Raw genomic sequence first — 19,275 nt, forward strand, 5'->3', positions numbered from 1 at the left:
CCTTTGAAGGTTTAAGTAATATCAAAGAGAATCACTTATAAGAAAGAAGTAACAAGAAAATGGAGAAACAAAAGAGATGCATAGTCTGGGGAGAGTGGCAAAAGAAGAGTTTTATGACTGCAGTTTGAGGAAGAACATACTTCAAAAGCTTTCAAGGACTTCAGCAACAACTCTTCTAATTGATAATACAAGAAATTGATGGGCTTTTTGCTTCAGTGAATCTCAGACCAAAAAAAATAAAAGAAAGAAAAAAAGAAAAGATAGCAAAGAGTAAGGTTCTGACAAACTCGTAACAGCAAAAATATTTAAGAGGTGATAGGGACAACAGGAGAAATGTGAGATCATCTCCTGGTAACCAAGCTAATAAGATAAACCAGCAAAAGGTCAGTAACAGCAGGAGACATAATGGATGTGAATTTATGAGTCAGAGTGAAAAATAGTTAACTCCCTACAATACTAACTTAAACAACTGAACCTGGACAAAGAGAGCCGGAGTTCAATATATTAAATAAAAGAATTCAACCTGAAATCAAAATTTACACATGATATATTTTAGAGAAATAACCAAAACCTTAAATATCCTGTTATTTCTCAAAACTTCTAAAAATACTGTTATCTCTCAAATCATAACATGGTAAGGGTGTCATGTTATTGTCATAAATTGTTAAGATAAATACAGTATGATATGCATTGTCCTAAACTGGCTATTGGAAGGAAAAGATAAAAAGCAGAATGATGAGGAGGATGGTGGATTCACTCAAGTGACCTTCCAGCTGGGATTGCCTAGGCCTGGAGATTACCACTATGGGAAATCCCATATATTATGTCTGCTGCTGTTTATCCTCTCTGTGTTTTGAGAAGTAGAATATCTGTGGGGAGATGACACAGGTGGAGGCACTCTCATAGACAAGCCTGAGATCGCTGTCCTGAGAAAAACCAAAGCTCAGAAATCATAAAAAGCACAGGAAGACCACAGCATGGTGGGCCCCTGGTAAATGGGTGCCAACAGCAGCCCCACTGCCCATCAGGACAAGCTGTGCCTGCACTGCCCCTTGTGTGACTCTGCTGCCCAGGTGCAGCTTCAGGGTCCTGCAGCTAGTGAGGTACCAAAAAAAAATGAACTCTCTGCATTTCAGCCTGGGTTTGTTGTTGTTCTGGACACCTGCCTGTGTTGACACACATCTGGCCAGTAATGTAATGCTTCAGTTTATTATAAAAATGATGCTGACATGTGCAGTCTTCAGCCACTGTCTTTGCTGATCTTGTGAGGTTCTCCACAGGCTGTCTCAAAAAGGTACTACTTGTACCCCAAACTTGTTGCCATTAGATGCCCTTCTCAAAGGGCTGTAAAACGTGAATTTTTCTTCAGCTTTGTATCTGAAATAATCCTTTTGGTTGATGTGGCCCACTACTGATGACTGTCTGAAAAAAGACAGCTGTAATAACATTGAAGGAATGATAATTTTCAGCCACTTAGCCTTCATCTAGTCTTCAAGTGAGGAGTATCCCAGAACACAAATGACAGAAAAATACTCCATCTGCAAGTGAGCATGGAATTATATTTCTGACCAATGGTGCAGTATTTTTTTTCTTTCTTCTTTCAAGAATCTTTGGTTTATTAAGAGGTAGAAATAGAAATTCTGAAATAGCAAATTACTCCAGGAAGATGTAACATCTTTTTAGATTATATATCAGAACATAGCAAATTCAAAGTATGACATGAAAGCAAATATTCACTAACTAATATAATGCATGGAAGGACAGTTCCTGAAAAGCAGACTTAACAGCACTAGAGGTTCTCACTTAAAACTGTCTTAGGTGGTAGGATCTGCAAGAGAAAACTTCCAATAGGTTTCTACATTGTTAGCAATCCTTCTAAATGAGCATATTGATTAAAAAAATACTTGGAAACCTTTGGGACATTTTCTGATCTTCTTTAGTCATGAAAGGAAGTTTCTATAACAAAAACCCCAGAAAAGTCTGTAGGGCAAGCCATCTATCAAACTTCCTCAAGTTAAACAAGAGGAGAATTGTGCTATAAGACAAATGTTATTGTTTCAGTTGCATTTGGTAATTCAAAGTGAAGCCTACAAATGAGATATCTCATTAGTTTGAGCAGATGGATCAAAATTAAAGACTGAATCACCAACTCTTAATTTCCCAGTAGCCAGGAAGAGCTTGAAGTCTTGCAGTGGATGAATGTTGAAAAATCAACATAAAAAGCTTCTCTCCATCTGTCAAAACACATGCCTATAGAATGCAACTACTCCTACCAATCTTAGCCTTAAAATATGAAAATACACATACATCTAATAAAAACACATGGACGTGTAACTGTAGTCAAACCTCACACTGCAACCTACAATATGACAGTGACACATCAGCATGAATTCCATAAGAGTAAATTATTTAGTTCTGCTATGGTAGAATTCTTTGAGAATGAGTTAACAGAACAGTAGATAAACAATGCTGAATAAAATTCATTAAGACATTAATGGTCAAGAATCTTGAAAGAGACAACATTGTGAAAGTTTGACGGCCACAGGAAGACCTACATTAACTCAAGCAACTTTAAGTGAGGGAAAGTGTTTTTCTCTAGTTCTGGTATTTCTTTCTTGCATTTCAGTATAATTTTAGTCTCTCTGGAGCATTGCTAATGAGATCCATGTCTGTCACACATTATTGCCTGAATAGATATAAAATCTCAACCATGTCCTGAATGTCATAGAAATACACAACAGCTATGGAAATTTTTTCTTAAGTATTTGGGGGGAAGATATGAATACATCTTTTTAAGAAATATATTTAGAAGCAACCACAGCTTTGTCAAAAAGCATATCAAATTTGCACATATATAATGTTAATAAATACAAGGTTTTTGGATAACACAAGCTAAGAAAGGCAACAGAGCACGTTGATAACAGCCTAAGGTGAATGTGGACACAAGGTAATGGGTTTCTTGAAACAAAGGGCATTCTCAAAATTGTGAAAAGCCACTGAAGATAAGACTTCTAGTGTAATATTAATCATATTTACTCATAATATTAATCTTCCACTATGGGGCAGGCATCTCAGTGCAGATATATCTGCATGACCTTTTTTTTTTCCACTTTTTAAACATCTGCAGTTGGTCTAGTGATTAGGCAGATCATTTGTCTTAGCACACTCATTAAAAGGAAAACTCCAATATTTCTCATGGTACAATACTAATATATTAGACAATGAACTGATGTGCTTGATTCTGCATTATCAAAGCCTGTACACTGGTACTTGGATATAATTCATTTCAGGTTACGATATTTTGTTTAATAGATATCAAGACCAATATGAATTAAATAGTCCAAAGGAAAGTCCAGTGTAACTGGTTGCTATTTAGGTGCTCTAAATGAGAGTTCTGAAACACAGCAGAATAACACTTTCAAACAAAGAAAATTTACAATCATATGAATCAAATTAACCAAAATGTTCTGAAATTAAACCAACATTTATATAGCAAGGGAAACCACACTTTTGCTTTGCCCAGAATTACACTTATATGGCTGCTGGCTTGAAATACAGTTTTCAGAAACTGAAATTAGCAAGTGTCCTTTGATGAAACAGTAACATTAAGGAGACTACAGTTCTTCTCTTCACCTCTTAAAACTGTAGCTCACACCTTAAAACAAAGCAGCTTAAAAATTCAGATGCTAGCACAAGAACTAAAACTATTCTCCAGAAAAGCTACAAAAACATCTCCTACTAGAAGTGAACAACTTACTGTACTTGAATCTTTTAAAATAATATCATATATGTTTGCAGTCACTTTTTTCCTCAGTGTGAAGAAAAGAGAGGGGAAGAAAGGTGCAGTAAATATGCCAAAACAGCATACAGACTCCCTGCTGGGAATCCAAGATACATTACTTAGATACTACTGATTTAAAGACTCTGCCACTTGCACTTCAGCAAGTGAAAATAAATAAAATCAAAACAAGAATGAAAGATAAGAAACTAAATGTACTTCAGTATTAGGAATTTGGTAATGTTTGTGCATAATTGACAATGAGGAGAAAACAAACAAAAGTTCCCTTGGTACTGCTAAAAAAATTTCATTAACAGTCTTCATTCAAGAAAATAGCAGCATTTCCATAAGTAATCTTCATGAAATTTTTCTGAATGTAACAACAATAACTGATATCAACAAGAGAAGATAAGTGGAAGAATGGAACTAAAGCAAGACAGTGGGGGCAGAAGGATGAATAGGCTGTTGTTGAAGTATTTTTTTACTTCCCAAGTCATAACCTAACTGTTCAGCTTTCAAAATACACAATGAATTTTTTTTTGAAAAGGAAAAAATGCACAATTCTTAGTGTGACTGTACAGGACAGACTTTCTCTCTTTTATATATATGTTATTTACTGAAAAGCCTCTTCAAGAGTCATAGAGCACTAGCATTTGTTCTTGCTTTGAAAAGGTGCCATACCTGCTTGACGTGCAAAGTTCTAACAAAAATGAGACATTGTGTGGGAGTAATTCAGGACCACAATCATAACAGAATGAGAAACTATTCAGGCAAATGAGTTAGGCCCATATTCTTAGTTGAGGGGAATGTCAGACTTGAAAATTCATGGCAGAAACCTCTACTGTAAAGTAAAATGAAGGATTACTACCTTTAAAAAGAAAACAAAACACAAACACCAGGATATCTCAAATGACTTGTGCTGAGCCCTTACACACCATGTCTTGAACACTGCCTAATTCTCATCTCTCATCTCTAACACAAAAGACTAGAATTTGAAAGATCTAGGAAACACTAAGAATAATAATTAAGCGTTTCATTTTTGATTTTTTTAATCTTTAAGTGTACCTGTTTTAAGGTCTCTAAAGTACTGACCTACTTTGCCTTGTAATTTTAGAAAAAGTGACATAAATACACATTAATTACTTTATGGCTATATAAAGTACTGGGAATCTTGACCTCTTGTTAGAAGCTAACACTTTTTAGCCAATTTAGATTTTCTTGCATGCTGTTTCTATGAAGTGTTTGTAGGCTTAGAGGCTATCTCTGAAGTGACATATAAAATAATAATTCTTAATGCATCACTGTGATGATTTAACTTCTTTATGTATGTTCTTAATGGAAAGTAAACTAAAAAATAAATACCTGGTGTCCAGCCATTATTTGCTTCAGTACACTTTCGTAACATACTTCATCCATATGATTCAGCTGCTGCACCTGAAAAATTAACATTGCGGTACATATTAAAGTAATTTCTATCTTTATGGATTATCTACTACATATCAAGCAATTTAGAGTGATCCATGAAAGACAAATTTGATTATGCAATTAAATTTACAGTATATCAATTCCCATTCCAACAATAGCATTTTACTTTTAAATTCAGAAATAAACCACGAAAATACGTAGATAAAATATGAGTAAGGGCAGTTAATAGAAAATGTGACTTAGCTGGTGTTTTTTAATGATCAAAGAGAAGTAACACAGCTCTTTAATTTACCTGTTTCATATTAAGGAATCTTTCTTCTACAAGATATTGAGGAAATATCAATTTAATAAATCTTATCTAGAATAAAGGCTTTCTATTTGGTATATAAAAACAGTTTTTACATTGCATATGTATAGATTTTTAATCTCCAGGAAATTACTGATAGTACTTTTGCAATAGAGAACAGAGATTCTTTTTCATAGCTGGGTCATGCACAGAGGACATTGCGAGTACCATGTAGAGAATTTCCAATTATAGATAAATAAAATGTTTAAGTAGGATTCCAGTTGAAAAAAAGAGTATTCTTCAACCTAAAGATTTTTTTTCTATTTCTCTAATGCATTGCAATATAAATAGCATGTATCTACTTAATTACACCTTAGTGTTAAGGCTGTGACAGATCAAAAGAAAGCAGTAAAGTCCAATATCATAGAATCATTCCATTCTTCATTTGTGCATTCCTGTCTTATAACCAAATTGTTTTGGCACAAAGAAATGTTCTACAAAAGCGAATAATGTAAAAAAATTCAAAATGGAGATTTAATGCTTTGAGTTACCTAGAATAGATGAAAGTTGAAAAACACAGCTTTAAAACAGCTTTAGAGGAAAAAGAACATTTGTATTTGAAACTGTACAAATATAGTAATAAAATGATGGGAAAATATGGGCATGTGTGCTAGAGACAAGCACCCAGTCTTATAATTCTTAAAATGAGAGGTTAGCATTTTACCAAATATGTTTTTTCAAGTAATAGCAAGTGAAAATCATTAAGGAGAAACAAGAGCAGTGCATAAAGACACATAGACACATATATATATATATACATACACATACTACAAAATTAACTTTACATATTCTTTGCATTTATAACTAAAGAGAAAAACATAAACATTCCTAAAGGAAAAAGACTGGTATTAAAGAAAAATATCTGACATTAACAGACCTTGACTGAAGAAGTCAAACCTTAGTCTTGGTGCCATATGCTCCAAGAATTTCAACATACAGAGTTTTAAGAGCTTTCCTGGATAACTTCTATGCATAATAAATACATCATGCTGTCCTTGCCTTTGAAAGCTTGCCTACAGTTTGCACGTGTCTGTAAATTGCTAATCAGCTCCAAACTTTGGATGCTGGATCTCAGCAAACAAACTGTGGCAAAGACTCTACCTAAAGTAACTAACAGCCTCCTATCTCCTTGTGGCTCATTAGTGTGCATATAGACACAGCACTGACTGCACTTGCTGATGGTCTGCAAGAGCAGCTTTTGTTCCTATGCTTTTTTACATTGCTTTCCTCCTCTCATGATGACCACCAGGATGTTGATATTGGCAATAATTAGGCAGCTTTAGTATTAGTATTATCCTGAACAGAATCCTTTTCCGAAGAGGCTTAATACTTCTATGTTTTGCTTACTGTAAAGTGTATTTTGATTATAAAATATGTTTTGCTCTGTGAAATTATAATGGCAACCTTCTGAAAAACAAAAGAAGTGGCTTTGGTATTACCAAAAGAGTCAGACAGGTAGCCACATTTCAGAATTATTGTTTTAATAATATTCAGAATATGACCTCCTAATATTTCCTCATCTCCTCCTGCTTCTTTAGAAAATTACTGCTTTTTTAATAATTTCAAATTTTACAAGATTTATTTATGTCTTTAAATTTTTGACTGCTAAATGTATTCTCAAGTATGAAGAAAGGGAGTATTTTCTCTTTTCTTACTATATAGTGAAAATAAATATTAGAATCAAGTAGCAGTGAAAGATGAATTGGAAGTAACAGCAAGAAAGAGTGAAGGTATTAAAAGCAATTAATGAAAATTAAAATATGCAAATCATGGTAAGCAACATATGGTAAACTATTCTTATGCGTATAGATTTGAAACATCTCCCTACAGTTGTAAAATAAGTTCTTTTTCTGCACAGCAGATGGAACGACTACTTAAATAACCTAGTAAGACAGGCAGTGTCCATTTTTACAAAAAGCTAAATAATATACTATAATTGATTAAGTCACAAACTAACTTTTGATTGTAAGTGTCTTGATTTCTATTAATTTAAATCACAGGTGAACAGTATTTTTTGAGATGTTAAACTATATAAACCTTAATTATAAGCTAATAAGATGCATGGGAAATCTAAGTAAAGTGTTTGTATTAAGTCCTGTATTTAATGAACTAGAATTAACATGTCAGGTGTCACTGCACTAATGATTTTTAGTAAGAATATTATACCTGACCATCATCTTTATGCTTCCCAAAATGAGCAATAGCACAAAGAGCAAAGAAGCTTATTTAGGGATTACTTTAAATACAGTTTCTATCAAATATGCACATATAATAATTAATGGCTTAGCATGCTAAGGTTTTCATCAATATCTTTAGTATTAATGCATGTTGTGTTAATATATATGTATACATATCTCCAGATTAAAATAGTATTTTTCTTAGAGCATTCCTCATGCATCCTTACAGCCAAACAAGATGCACCACGTGGAAACCTGAAATGAAAGAGGCAGAATAATCAGCTGCTAACGTGACTCTGCAGTTGAAGGTGAAGACTTCTTCTTCACCAAGCAAAATTTAGTAGTGAAGAGGAGGCAATGCAAAGCTAAATAACTGTGTCCAACTGCAACAAGGCTTGCTTACAAGTATGGTAAACTGAAGGAAGAAGATTCTTAAAGCACCTTTCAACGGCATATATCTATATACAAAAGAAAATATGCTTCAAAAACCACCTGTATGATAATGAACAAGTATCCCAAACATATACATACACGAAGCATGATCAAAACAAACAGAGACTACAAACAGCAATCTTTTCTTTGGCATTCATGATTCCTCACCTTATTGGTTGTCTTGATCCCTATAAAGGTTTGTCCCAGAGGTACAGGTCGGAAACGGCCATCAAAGTAGAATAATCCAATGTAGGGATTGACATGTAGAAATGTAGCAACATCAAGATAATTGGGTAATGTAGCTGAAAGGCCCAAAATCCTAATCATGCTTTGTGTAGATTCAACCTATTAAAAAAATCAGAAAAAGTGTACACTTTCCAAGTGTTGTGAGCCAAGGAATCAAGCACAGTTTTTAAAACATCTCTTATAAAACATTAATATGATAGAAACAGTTAATACTTTCTATGAAAGGTGAGCAATACATGTGAGTTAGTGATTAGCCTGTATTGAAGAAATCAGTGAATTCCACAATTCCATCAAATCTTGCTTATTCATCCTTCTATTTTATTGTACTTTAGCCCTCCAAAAGGTTAACTAGTCATTAACTGGCATGGAGGAACAACAACAGAAAACTGGCTTTGTTAAGAAGGGATAGTCCAATTTATAGGCAAAACTGTGATAACATGATTTGGTGTCTTTTCTTCCTTCATCCAAATCAGACCACTATTCTGGAAAGAAAAAGGAATCTAATTTCTGCCACTTCTCTGTCATAGGTTTTTGATTCCACTGCTCTCTTGGACAATGTATTCGAGTTCTCTGTAACTGGCATTTCCCTCTAATTTCTTCTTCTTTTTTTAAATCTTTAATTCCTCAGATGTTTGGTTTACATGCCTTTCCATTTAATAAGGGACAGAAATGGGGCTTTACAACTAAATGCTCTGTCACATACAAAAGCCTGCATATTATATGTAGTTTCTGGTAATTTTCAAAATGAATGAAAACACATAGAAGACCTGAATGAACAAAGTACACAAGAATTTTCCCATTTCTTTCTGCAACACTAGGAGATGCGTAGGTTGGCACACAACTGGCATAATTACTTAAAACCAGAGTTCACAGTAATTTTGTTATAAAGACTTTTTAGACACTGTTACTGAAGCTATATATGATGTTCTCAACTAGTCTCAAATGGGTGAATGTCTTAAGATGAATAAGGCTGGGAAATTCCACCTGGCTAAATCCTGTTAAAAAAATATGATACTTTACTTAGAATACAGATTTTTATTTACTCAGCTGTTTTGAGTTCAAATGAAAGGAATGCAATTCAAGCAGTTAAAAGTTTTCAAAATGGATGATTAAAAAGTAAATGGAGAGCATTCTCAAGGAAGACAAAATAGCACCACACCATAATCCAGACCTGAAGAATAGGGAGCACACCAAAATATTAAACTAAATCTCAGAAGGAATCACAGCCCCAAACACCACAGACAACAAGCAGACAAAGTAAATCACTACACTGCCTGGTAATAGACATGCTCTGTAGGAGAAATCTGCACACTAAAACTATGGTTCCAAACAACTAAATGACACAGAAAACCTGCAAATCAAGGTTGTGCAAGGTCTACACTTACACAAGAGCAGTTTTCCAAAGGAAAGCCCCATGTACAATAAAATCTGATACGTAAATGCAAACTGAGACAAATCTGAGACTTCATTTTCTGAAGTCTTCCATGTACAGGCATCAAAAACAGTGTTCAAGAGCACAAAGAAGATTTCTCACTTCTTACACATCTTTTTATGGCTGGACTATGTGATGACCTAAGGGCTACAGTCATCATCAACCACACAGTTTTGAGGTGTTTGAGGTTTGGGCGTTTTTTGAGAGGTGGGGGAAATGTGCAGGGTGGGTTGTTTCATCTTTTGTCTGTTTGGGTTTTTCTAGTTTTGATATGGTCCCCTGGAGTACTCCATCCTTCTGCACTGACCTTAGTGTCTGCAAAGTTGTTTCTCACGTTTTTTCCCTCACAACTGCTGCACAGTGTTTTTACCCTTTCTTAAACATGCTTTACCAGAGACGCCACCACTTCTGGGTGGTCGGAGCCTGCTGCACGCGCCCGCATCTGGCATGTTCAGCCACAGCCATCCCTCACCAAGGCCACATGCAGCCCCCTCAGCCAGCACCTGGGCATCTGTGCTGCAAAAGTTTTAATCTACTTACTGTTTATATACTTTCTTTTTAAGCTTAAATCTGTAAGCACAATTACCACTTGCTGATATATGTATCCCGTAGATTGCTCACAATTGCCTGATAGTAAGTACAGTAATCTTAAAGTGTAACTGAGCTCCCATCTGGAAAACATTACTTGATTTTGCTAAATTCAATAACAATTTTTTTCATATCTTCCAAGAGCCTGAAAGCACTAGTTTGAAAGTATGCTCAGTTCTGTCTGAAGGCAAGAAAGCATCTCAAGTATTTAAGAAATTAACAAGAACACAGCTTAATAACCATGGACATAGGTATTTTTACAGCAATTAAATGTAAGATGTTTTTTCAAAGGTTTCTTTTAAAATAAAAACAATGCCTAGAGAACAGTTACAATTTACTGAGAGGTGCCACTTTCAAAATGTTGGTGAAACAAAGAAGACAATTAATGTCACTGACCTGGCAGTTGACCCTGGAGCTAAGGAACTTACTGAAAACCCAAAATTAACACTCCGCATGACAACTGAAGCTGACAGTTAAGACAAGAAAGTAAGGAAGATTACTAATATATTTAGAGAACATTTTTTAAACCCCTCCCACTAGACCAGGTTGTTTGGGGCCCCAGCACTTCAAGGGATAGGACATCCTCACCTCTGGGAAACCTATTCCACTGCCTCACCATCTTCACTGTCAGGAACATCTTCCTAATATCCAAACTAAACCTATTCTCAGTTTAAAGCCATTCCCCCTTGTCTTATCACTACATGCCCTTGTAAAAAGTCCTTCTACAGCTTTTTTCAGTGCGCTTCAGGTACTGAAAGGTAGTAAGATGACCCATGTGCCTTCATTTCTACAGGCTGAACACTCCCAGATCTCTCAGCCTTTCCCCAAGGGGAAGGTACTCCCTCCTTCTAATCATCTTATGAAGACTCTAAATCATTCCATCAATTTCCTTAAGTTATTTCAAGGCCATGCTAACAAAAAAACCAAACAAATCTTTATTTTTTTATCATCTACTTTTATAATTTTTGTATTTTTTTTAGTATTTTTTATATTTACCATCTACTTTTATATTTTCTTAGAAAATATATTTCTAATTTATATACATATATAAAATAATCAAGATGCAAAAAGGTTCACTTACACTGAAATAAAAAATGCATCATAACAATCCTTCCAATTATTTTATGTCGAGATCAAATTGAAACTGTAAACTAAACACCTATGTGTTTAGTTTATGCCCATCATTGCATTCTGATAGAGAATGAAGGGTTCTTACTCTTTTAATTATACATGGCAGTATAAAAACAGCAGTGACTAAAATTGTGCTAAACTTAGAAAATAAAAAACCAAGACTACCTGAAAAACAACCATAACACAATTTATTTTTTGCATTTTCTCTGTGATTATAATTCAGTTTCAATTATGTATCTATTATTCATATATCCAAGCACTATAGAAACTTGATTTTCCAAAATGGAAATGTATGCAGAATTCTCTGCATGCATTTTTCAACTACTTTTCTGACTTCCCCTTGAAGAGCAAGCACTAATATCTCTTACTCTCAGGTATTTATAAAGAACAGTAAGCCTTGAAAGTGTACAGATGCCTTTTGGAAATACAGATCATTCAAAAATTCATATTTTTCAACAGCTCGATCACTTATTATTTGATCCTAGAAGTCCCAACTAGAGATTATGCCTTTGTATACAAGAAACCATGAACCCACAGTCTTTTCCTGAAAGAGCAGCAGAAATTACTGATAACACATTTAGGATGACAAAGTTTTCTGCTTACATTTCATATTGATGGCTGGTGGTAGGCAGTTAAGTGCCTTTTCTTCACTGCTGAAACACAGGCCCTAACATTTCATTCTTTATCTGTGTTTAATTATCCCAGTAAAATAGCAAGCGCCATTTGAAACTTACGAGGTTTTCCTTGAAAATGCGAACTGACACAGCATTTGCACATTAGGTTCTTTAAAAGTCTTATTATGTTTTATTGCTTTCATGTTACACTGGAAGTGAGAAATAAAATTGCCATTGTTATATTTAATTGACATATCTAATTAGTATATCTAATTCAAAAGCATTTTTGATGGAATGTGGAGAATTGACAGCATGTCCACCAGACACACTCACAGAACATGATTACCACACCATGAAATTCCATGTATGCAGAAAAAAATAATCAGAAGATAGCTATCCAGTATCGATTTCCACACAAGTGTCATCTGCATTTACGCTGTAAATGATAAAGGATCAGGTATGGGGAGTGCCTCTCTGGATTGCAAATTGATCACAGCAGGATCATTTTCTTTCTAATAGGTTTTAAGATTTGCATATCATCTCATTACATTACAGCCGCCACTTGAGAGCATACAGTGTGCATAGAGATATTCTTTTATCTGACTTCTAAAGTTCTTCCTGAACTTTGTGATCTTGGCAGCCTTCCCACTTCCAGGTATTAAAATATCACATTCACAGAATGAAACAATCAAGGTGCAAAGCATATCTCTGATTGCTCAACTTGAGCACAGAATTAAGTGAAGCAGACAAGTTTACACATTTTAATCTTTGAAGAATTGTCTGCTGGTTAGAAATTAATCTGATATTCAGATGACCCAGGATCACTTCAACACACCCTCTGCAGTCAGTCTTTATGCCCTTCAAGTGTACACTAAAGACAAGATAGAAAATTAAACACAAACATTTCTTAGTTTTTAGTGCAGAAGTGCAAGAAGACGAATTCTTAACTTAGGTTCCTGAGTCTCCTGTTCAATGCTAGTAAGAATGAAGCATCACATATGGGGATTCACATTAGCTATTAGTTGGATACTATCCTACCCACAGAATGGCTCTATGTCTCTCTCTCTCTCTTTCACAGGATCTCTGCTATTTATCCAAAACAAAAGAGAAACAGAAATGGAAAAAGAATTGAGTAAGGCTCACAGCATTAAAACATAAAAAGAATAAAATGTTTCAAAATTAATAAGCAAGAAGTTTCTTAGACTATTTCACCAGTGTTTATTTGTTTATTGCTATATTGTTTACTAGTAACGAAAGTTAAACTGTCAATAATTCTACATAGGTGCAGTTGTCTAGTTTTAAGAACAGAAAGGGAAAAGACAGTGAAATTGCAAAACCAAAGTACATAGTAAAAATGCAATTACTAATTCAGTTTTGAAGATTCTATATAGGACGTTATCTACAACTCACTCTGCACAGAATGCATTTGTTACTAGGCAACCATCTAGTTAAGTAATTTTATTAGTTTTACTCTGCATCCAATGAACCTTGAAAATACTGTGATCTCAGTCCTCCATTTACAATATATTTAAAAATCTAGAGGTACTGAAAAAATGTAACCATGCAGAAACCACTGTCAGAAGCCATATTATTCTCCCTCAGCTAAATATTAAGTATGCATTACTTTGTCTTAAGAAATGACATTTTGTATATACGTGTTAGGAGATTTCTATACCTGGCACGGTGTCAGTTTTTCCTGACTGACAAAATGCGTTTTCATGCTATGCTTATTGTTTTGCTCCCAAACTAAGAAACAAAAATACCTCTGAACCTTTCTACAAATTAATTTCACTGCTTTACCATAATATGAAAGACCACAAAATGTATGACAAACACTATTACATTTTAAACTCCACAGGTGTATCACTAAAATGGAAAAACAGTCACCAACCAATAATAAAAAATGAGATGCAGAATGACTTCCTGACATCCTTTCCATGCACAGTAAGACTAATTCATGCTCCTGAAGACTATTTCAAATGCCTGATACATTGTTCCAAACAATGGAGATTAGGTTTATGTAATTTAAAAAGTAGTTTTAAAAAAGTAATTTTTACACAACTACAAGGTTGTGCAAAAGATAATAAGACAGACCTAGACTCATGTAAGACTCATTAGACATATGGCTGCAAAACATAGTGCCTAAAAATAACATCACAGAGTAGCAAGAAAACATGTATTAAATTTATCACAAGCTGATGAACTGACAGATTTTAAAAGAATGCATAATTGAAAAACAGCCATTAAAAAGGGATTCCTCTAATTGCTTTCTAAGCCTAACTGTAGTCAATAATTTTATTGATGATATGCAGTACAAAACAACTGGTGATTGGCAGAATTAATATAACTGATGTTTGTGTCAGCCATACAGACACATCTAGGTTGATAGCCCCATTCAAACTAAATTTCTTTTCACTTAGCTCATTCTATAACAGGCCACAGCTGCAAAATGGGACACTATTCTCAGGCAGCATTCTTATGAGTGAGCAATGAGTTAATACTGCAGCAATTATAAAGAGGTTTGTTTGAGGATTTACCTGAATGCAAGCTCTGAAGATGTGCTAGCAAATCAAGTACATGCAGTTCTTAAAGGTCTAAAGGGGATAGAACTGCATAATTGAAGGGAATCACTCTACCTCTGTATCCACCAGGACCAAAGTAACACAACAATTCCATCTATATCTAGTTTGCTGACATGCTTTACAAATACAATCATGAACATAGGAAAATCCAGTGAAAAAATGCCCCACAACACTATCGTTTGAAATGGAAAACTTATTGCAGAAGGCTTCAGTAACCTTGTTTGGTTTGTCCTTTAACAAAAGATGCTGAGTAACTTGATTGCTTATATAAGGAGTATCAAAGAGAAAAAAGACTAATAGAAGTCACTCAAGATGAGAACTGAAGAACCAAATGAAATGCCACTGTCATTCGAGTCCCAAAAGACCCATATAGGAACTACAGTGGGCTATCGTTTGACACAAGACAAACAGATCTAAGCAGCTGGTTCTTTGTCATTTGTTATTTCTCTTGACTGTTTTTTTTTAAACTGATCAAACTATCAAAATCAAGAATGGAATTCCAAGCACTTAAAAATTCCTGACTTGATAACGACTAGACATTTGGCTTTGGGTGAGAAACATCTGAGCTTGTTTGCCAATGATCTCTATTAAGAGGTAAAAGAGGGAACGAAGGAGACAGAAAAAAAATAGGTAGAGGAAATAATAAGGCACTACAGATATTGAAAATGCAAAGAAAGGGAATAGAAAACAACATTACAGCTGAAAAGCAAAGCTCCTTAAATAAGGTAACGGGAGGAAAGAAAACTCAGAAAGGAAACGTGAGAATTTGCAGGGGAAGCATCTCATGGTCCTTGCAGTCAAAGCTGCCTTTGATCTTCACTTCCCCAACAGGCCCCTCCTTTCTTGATGAGTAAAAGGTACAGCACAGCACCTCTCCTTGTTGAGCCTGGAGGAGACATTTCTCATCAATGTATTCCAGGAATCTCCTGTACTCCTTGTACTGCTGTGTTATCCCACCTATAGTAACTTTGTCGATCCAATACAAAAACATAAAGCAACTGAAACTTAAACTTGAAGAATGAGACAGTGCTGAGAACAATATTTGTACATCTAAGATGGAAGCTTTGGTATAACAAAAATCTGAGAAGCTTTTAATATGGATTTTCTTTTATTTAATTTATCATTTACATATTGAGAGCTGGTATCAAAACTTGTATATAACTCAAGTATAGTATTCAGTATGCTTTTTTGTGAAAAAATACCCATAAGCAGCAAGGAAGTCATCAAAATCTCTGAATAATTATAACAAAATACTTCAGTGGCCCGTAAAAACCATCTTTTTTTTTTCTTTCAAGCTAATAACCTTAGTATATTACAGTAGTGTGGAAAGTTTTATTAAAAAGTTTAAGCATTTCAGTTTTACATCTGCATTATGCTCTGGACTAAAACTTTAAACATCAAAGCTATAAATTGGATTCAAATAAGTTGTTTGATGTTATACCTACAGTATATAACAGAGCTCAGAGCAATTTTCCCACCAAAATGTTTAGCAAAGTCAATTTAAATCACTTGCAAAAACATTCTTTAAATCTGAAAAGTGCAAACATGCACAAATATGCCCTTCATTCTGCTATGAGTAAAACTGTCAGCAATTCCAATATATATGCTCCTTCCAGGTTTAAATAAAACCTAATTCTAAAAAATGCCATGAGTTAAAATGAGCGTGTTAAAGTCTTACAGTAAGTGGTGTGACTCAGTGTTCATCTGGGGGAAAGTACATCAATCATTCAAGTATTTTGAGGTACAAATTAGGACAAACCTGCTAATGCATCAGGATATTCCTGCTTTAAGAATGCATTTGGATAGCTGTATTTTCACCTCATATCAATACTGATCTCAAAACATTCTTTTCTGGCACAGTTGTAGGCCCAAGAATCTAGTTGAATACTAATTCTTAGAAAGACAAAGAAAACCCCCAGTCCGCTGTCTTTTTTTTCTGTTGTACACCATCTAAACAAAACACTCCTCATACCTCCAACAGAACAAGAGAAAGATGCTTTTTCTCTAAGATAGGATAACAAACCCTGCAAAGGTAAAAGACACTACACTACTACCTCCTGACCTGCACAGGAATCATGACATTGTCTTATATACTAGCTAGGGAAGTGTGATCCAGATGGAAGTACAGGTACATGTATTATTAGAGTCACTATTAGTGATTTATGGGAAAGGCTGAAGTAGTATTCAAAGGAATTTATCACACTTCTGTTCTAGAAGTGATACAAGAAATGACTGTTCCAGGTCAGATCAAAAATTATACTACTTGAATGCACTGTCTCCTGCAGGAGCCAAAAGTAACAGTACAGAAAGTGGGAAAATGTCAATGATATTTACCAGAACAGATCTCAGTTACTACAGCCTCCAGTCTGACCTAGTGACTACTGCTCTGCAATGGATTTTTGTTTGAATTACTTGTCCTTCTACTACAGATTAAGAAAAAATAGTCAATATTTTGGATGTCTTAAACCAGTATACAAATCAGGTAATTGATTTCAGCAATTACTGCAGTGCTGTAATTGACATGAGGATATTTCAGATTAATATTGTCCATTGAGGTTTCTTTTTGTTTTTCTAGAAATGAACAATTATTCTTACTTTCTGTGTGTATGAATACTGAACAAGTATGATATTTCTATAGATATCAATGAAAAGTAAGTTCTATAACTACTTTCAGAAATCTTGGAGAGGAGACTGAAATCATTGAAGACAGAAGGACATTCTCCAGGGATTGGCTGAATATCCTGGCTTTTTTTTGTACTCCAGGGACATTTATGCATTTGTATCAAAATACATAAAATGGAATTATGTGCACGAAACAAAACCAAGGAAATGCAACAATATTTTTTTTTTTTCCTCACAAAGTAATATTAAAACATTAGATGTGATTTTTTTTAACACTTTGAGCATCTATAACAGTACTTTCACTAATCTCCAGGGAAACTCTCCTGAAATCAGAAACATTATGTTGTCTCTTTTTATTGACTGCGTAAAAGTTCCAGTAACTTCACAGTTGTGGATGTATACTGCAAACTTCATAGAACTATGCCTGCAAGCTCAGATGCTGTAGTATAACATTTCAGTGTAATTTTAAAAAGTAATCCTCTTATTATTTGTTTTCATATTAAAAAACCAAAACAATTGTACAAAACATTTTCTGTTTCTTTGTCCCCGGGCTCTCTGGGAGGCTTGCAATTTGAAATATTTTTCTCAGAAATTGTTTTCTACAGTAGAAGTCTAAAAAATTTTACAATTAATTTTGCTTTCTTTTTAACTGTGGTTTTTTAAAGTTTACCTTTATACTGTAAATTTCCCTCTTTTAAGCTACCTACTTGTAAAGATATATGTGGGTCTCCATTTCTGCCCTTCTTATCAAATTAGAATAAATAAAGGGGTGAGATGGTCAGTTTCAAGATTTGTGTATTGCTTTATTTCCCAACAGTTTCACTTAAGGAAGTGTTACAACTTGGTAGCTTCAGGTCCAGATGAATTCCAACTTGGTAGGTAAAACAAACCTCGGAATCCTATGAGATTAAAATACTCTTTCTTAGAAGAGCAATTTTTTAAAAGAATGCCGAAGCAAGTTACTCCTATATTACAATAAATTCACTAAAGATAGGATTCAGTACCCAAGACATAATTGCCTCAGATTTTATATTCCGTAAGTTACCGTCGCAAGCTTGACAGACACAAAAGGGAAGGATCTATGGAGATTTGTGTCCAAGCAAAGCAGAAATGGAATACCAAGATGAGTAATGCAGGACAGATAAAATGTCTCTCAACATCTATTCTGGACAGCTGAAGCCTATCTTACAAGTCTCACAAAATTTCACAGTAAGAAATGAATAAGTCTTGCAATCTGACATGAAGAAAAATATTATCATAGTCACTGCTAAAACCAGAGGTGCTTTGCTATAAAGACACCTAAGGAAAACAAGGTTACCAAAACCATTTAAGAAAGAAAATACAACATCAAAAAGCTAAAGTTTAGTGCCTTTGAGGTAGTCTAAACTTAGCTGCTTCTAAAGAATTGTTACTTCTATTTTTCTTTATACAGGAACTTTACACTTTCCGTACTGGATTACAGCAGACATCCATTTCATTCTTAGCAGAGTTGGAATCAGATGATTAAAAGCCTTAACAAGGTTAGTGTAGCCTTACTAAGAAAAAAAATGTATCTTGAAAGCTAAGGGCTTTAAACATTTAACACGCTACAAATAGTGTCATAAAAATAACTGTTTCATTTTAATTTGTTACAGATTACTTGCATGGATTGAGTTTTGCTCTTCATGACCAAAAAAAAAACCAAACAAAAAATTAAAAAAAAAAAAATTGCACTCTATCCCCCCTCTTCCCATTATTTATTTATACTAAATCCTTCCTTTTTATTCATCCCCAAATTCCTTTTTTTACTTTACTTGTAAAAGCACATCTCACCATTGAGACCAATCTTATTTATTGCCTAACTCTGAATTCTTTTGTACAAAATTCAAGAAAAAAATCCCTTTTCTCCTTTTTTTTCCATTT

General features: G+C 34.3%; 1 protein-coding gene across 1 annotated transcript in view; it reads right to left on the reverse strand.

The window, feature by feature from the left end:
• The window catches only part of ASCC3 (activating signal cointegrator 1 complex subunit 3), a 253,573-nt gene that overhangs the window by 139,016 nt on the left and 95,282 nt on the right, over nucleotides 1–19,275 (reverse strand). The window contains exons 12-13 of the mRNA XM_058835623.1: nucleotides 8,327–8,503; nucleotides 5,141–5,212 (exon numbers count right to left, since the gene is read on the reverse strand). Of these exons, the coding sequence (XP_058691606.1) occupies nucleotides 5,141–5,212; nucleotides 8,327–8,503 (249 nt within the window). The remainder of the gene's footprint in view (nucleotides 1–5,140; nucleotides 5,213–8,326; nucleotides 8,504–19,275) is intronic.

The sequence above is a fragment of the Poecile atricapillus genome, chromosome 3, assembly GCF_030490865.1.
Source record: "Poecile atricapillus isolate bPoeAtr1 chromosome 3, bPoeAtr1.hap1, whole genome shotgun sequence".
Lineage (NCBI taxonomy): Eukaryota > Metazoa > Chordata > Aves > Passeriformes > Paridae > Poecile > Poecile atricapillus.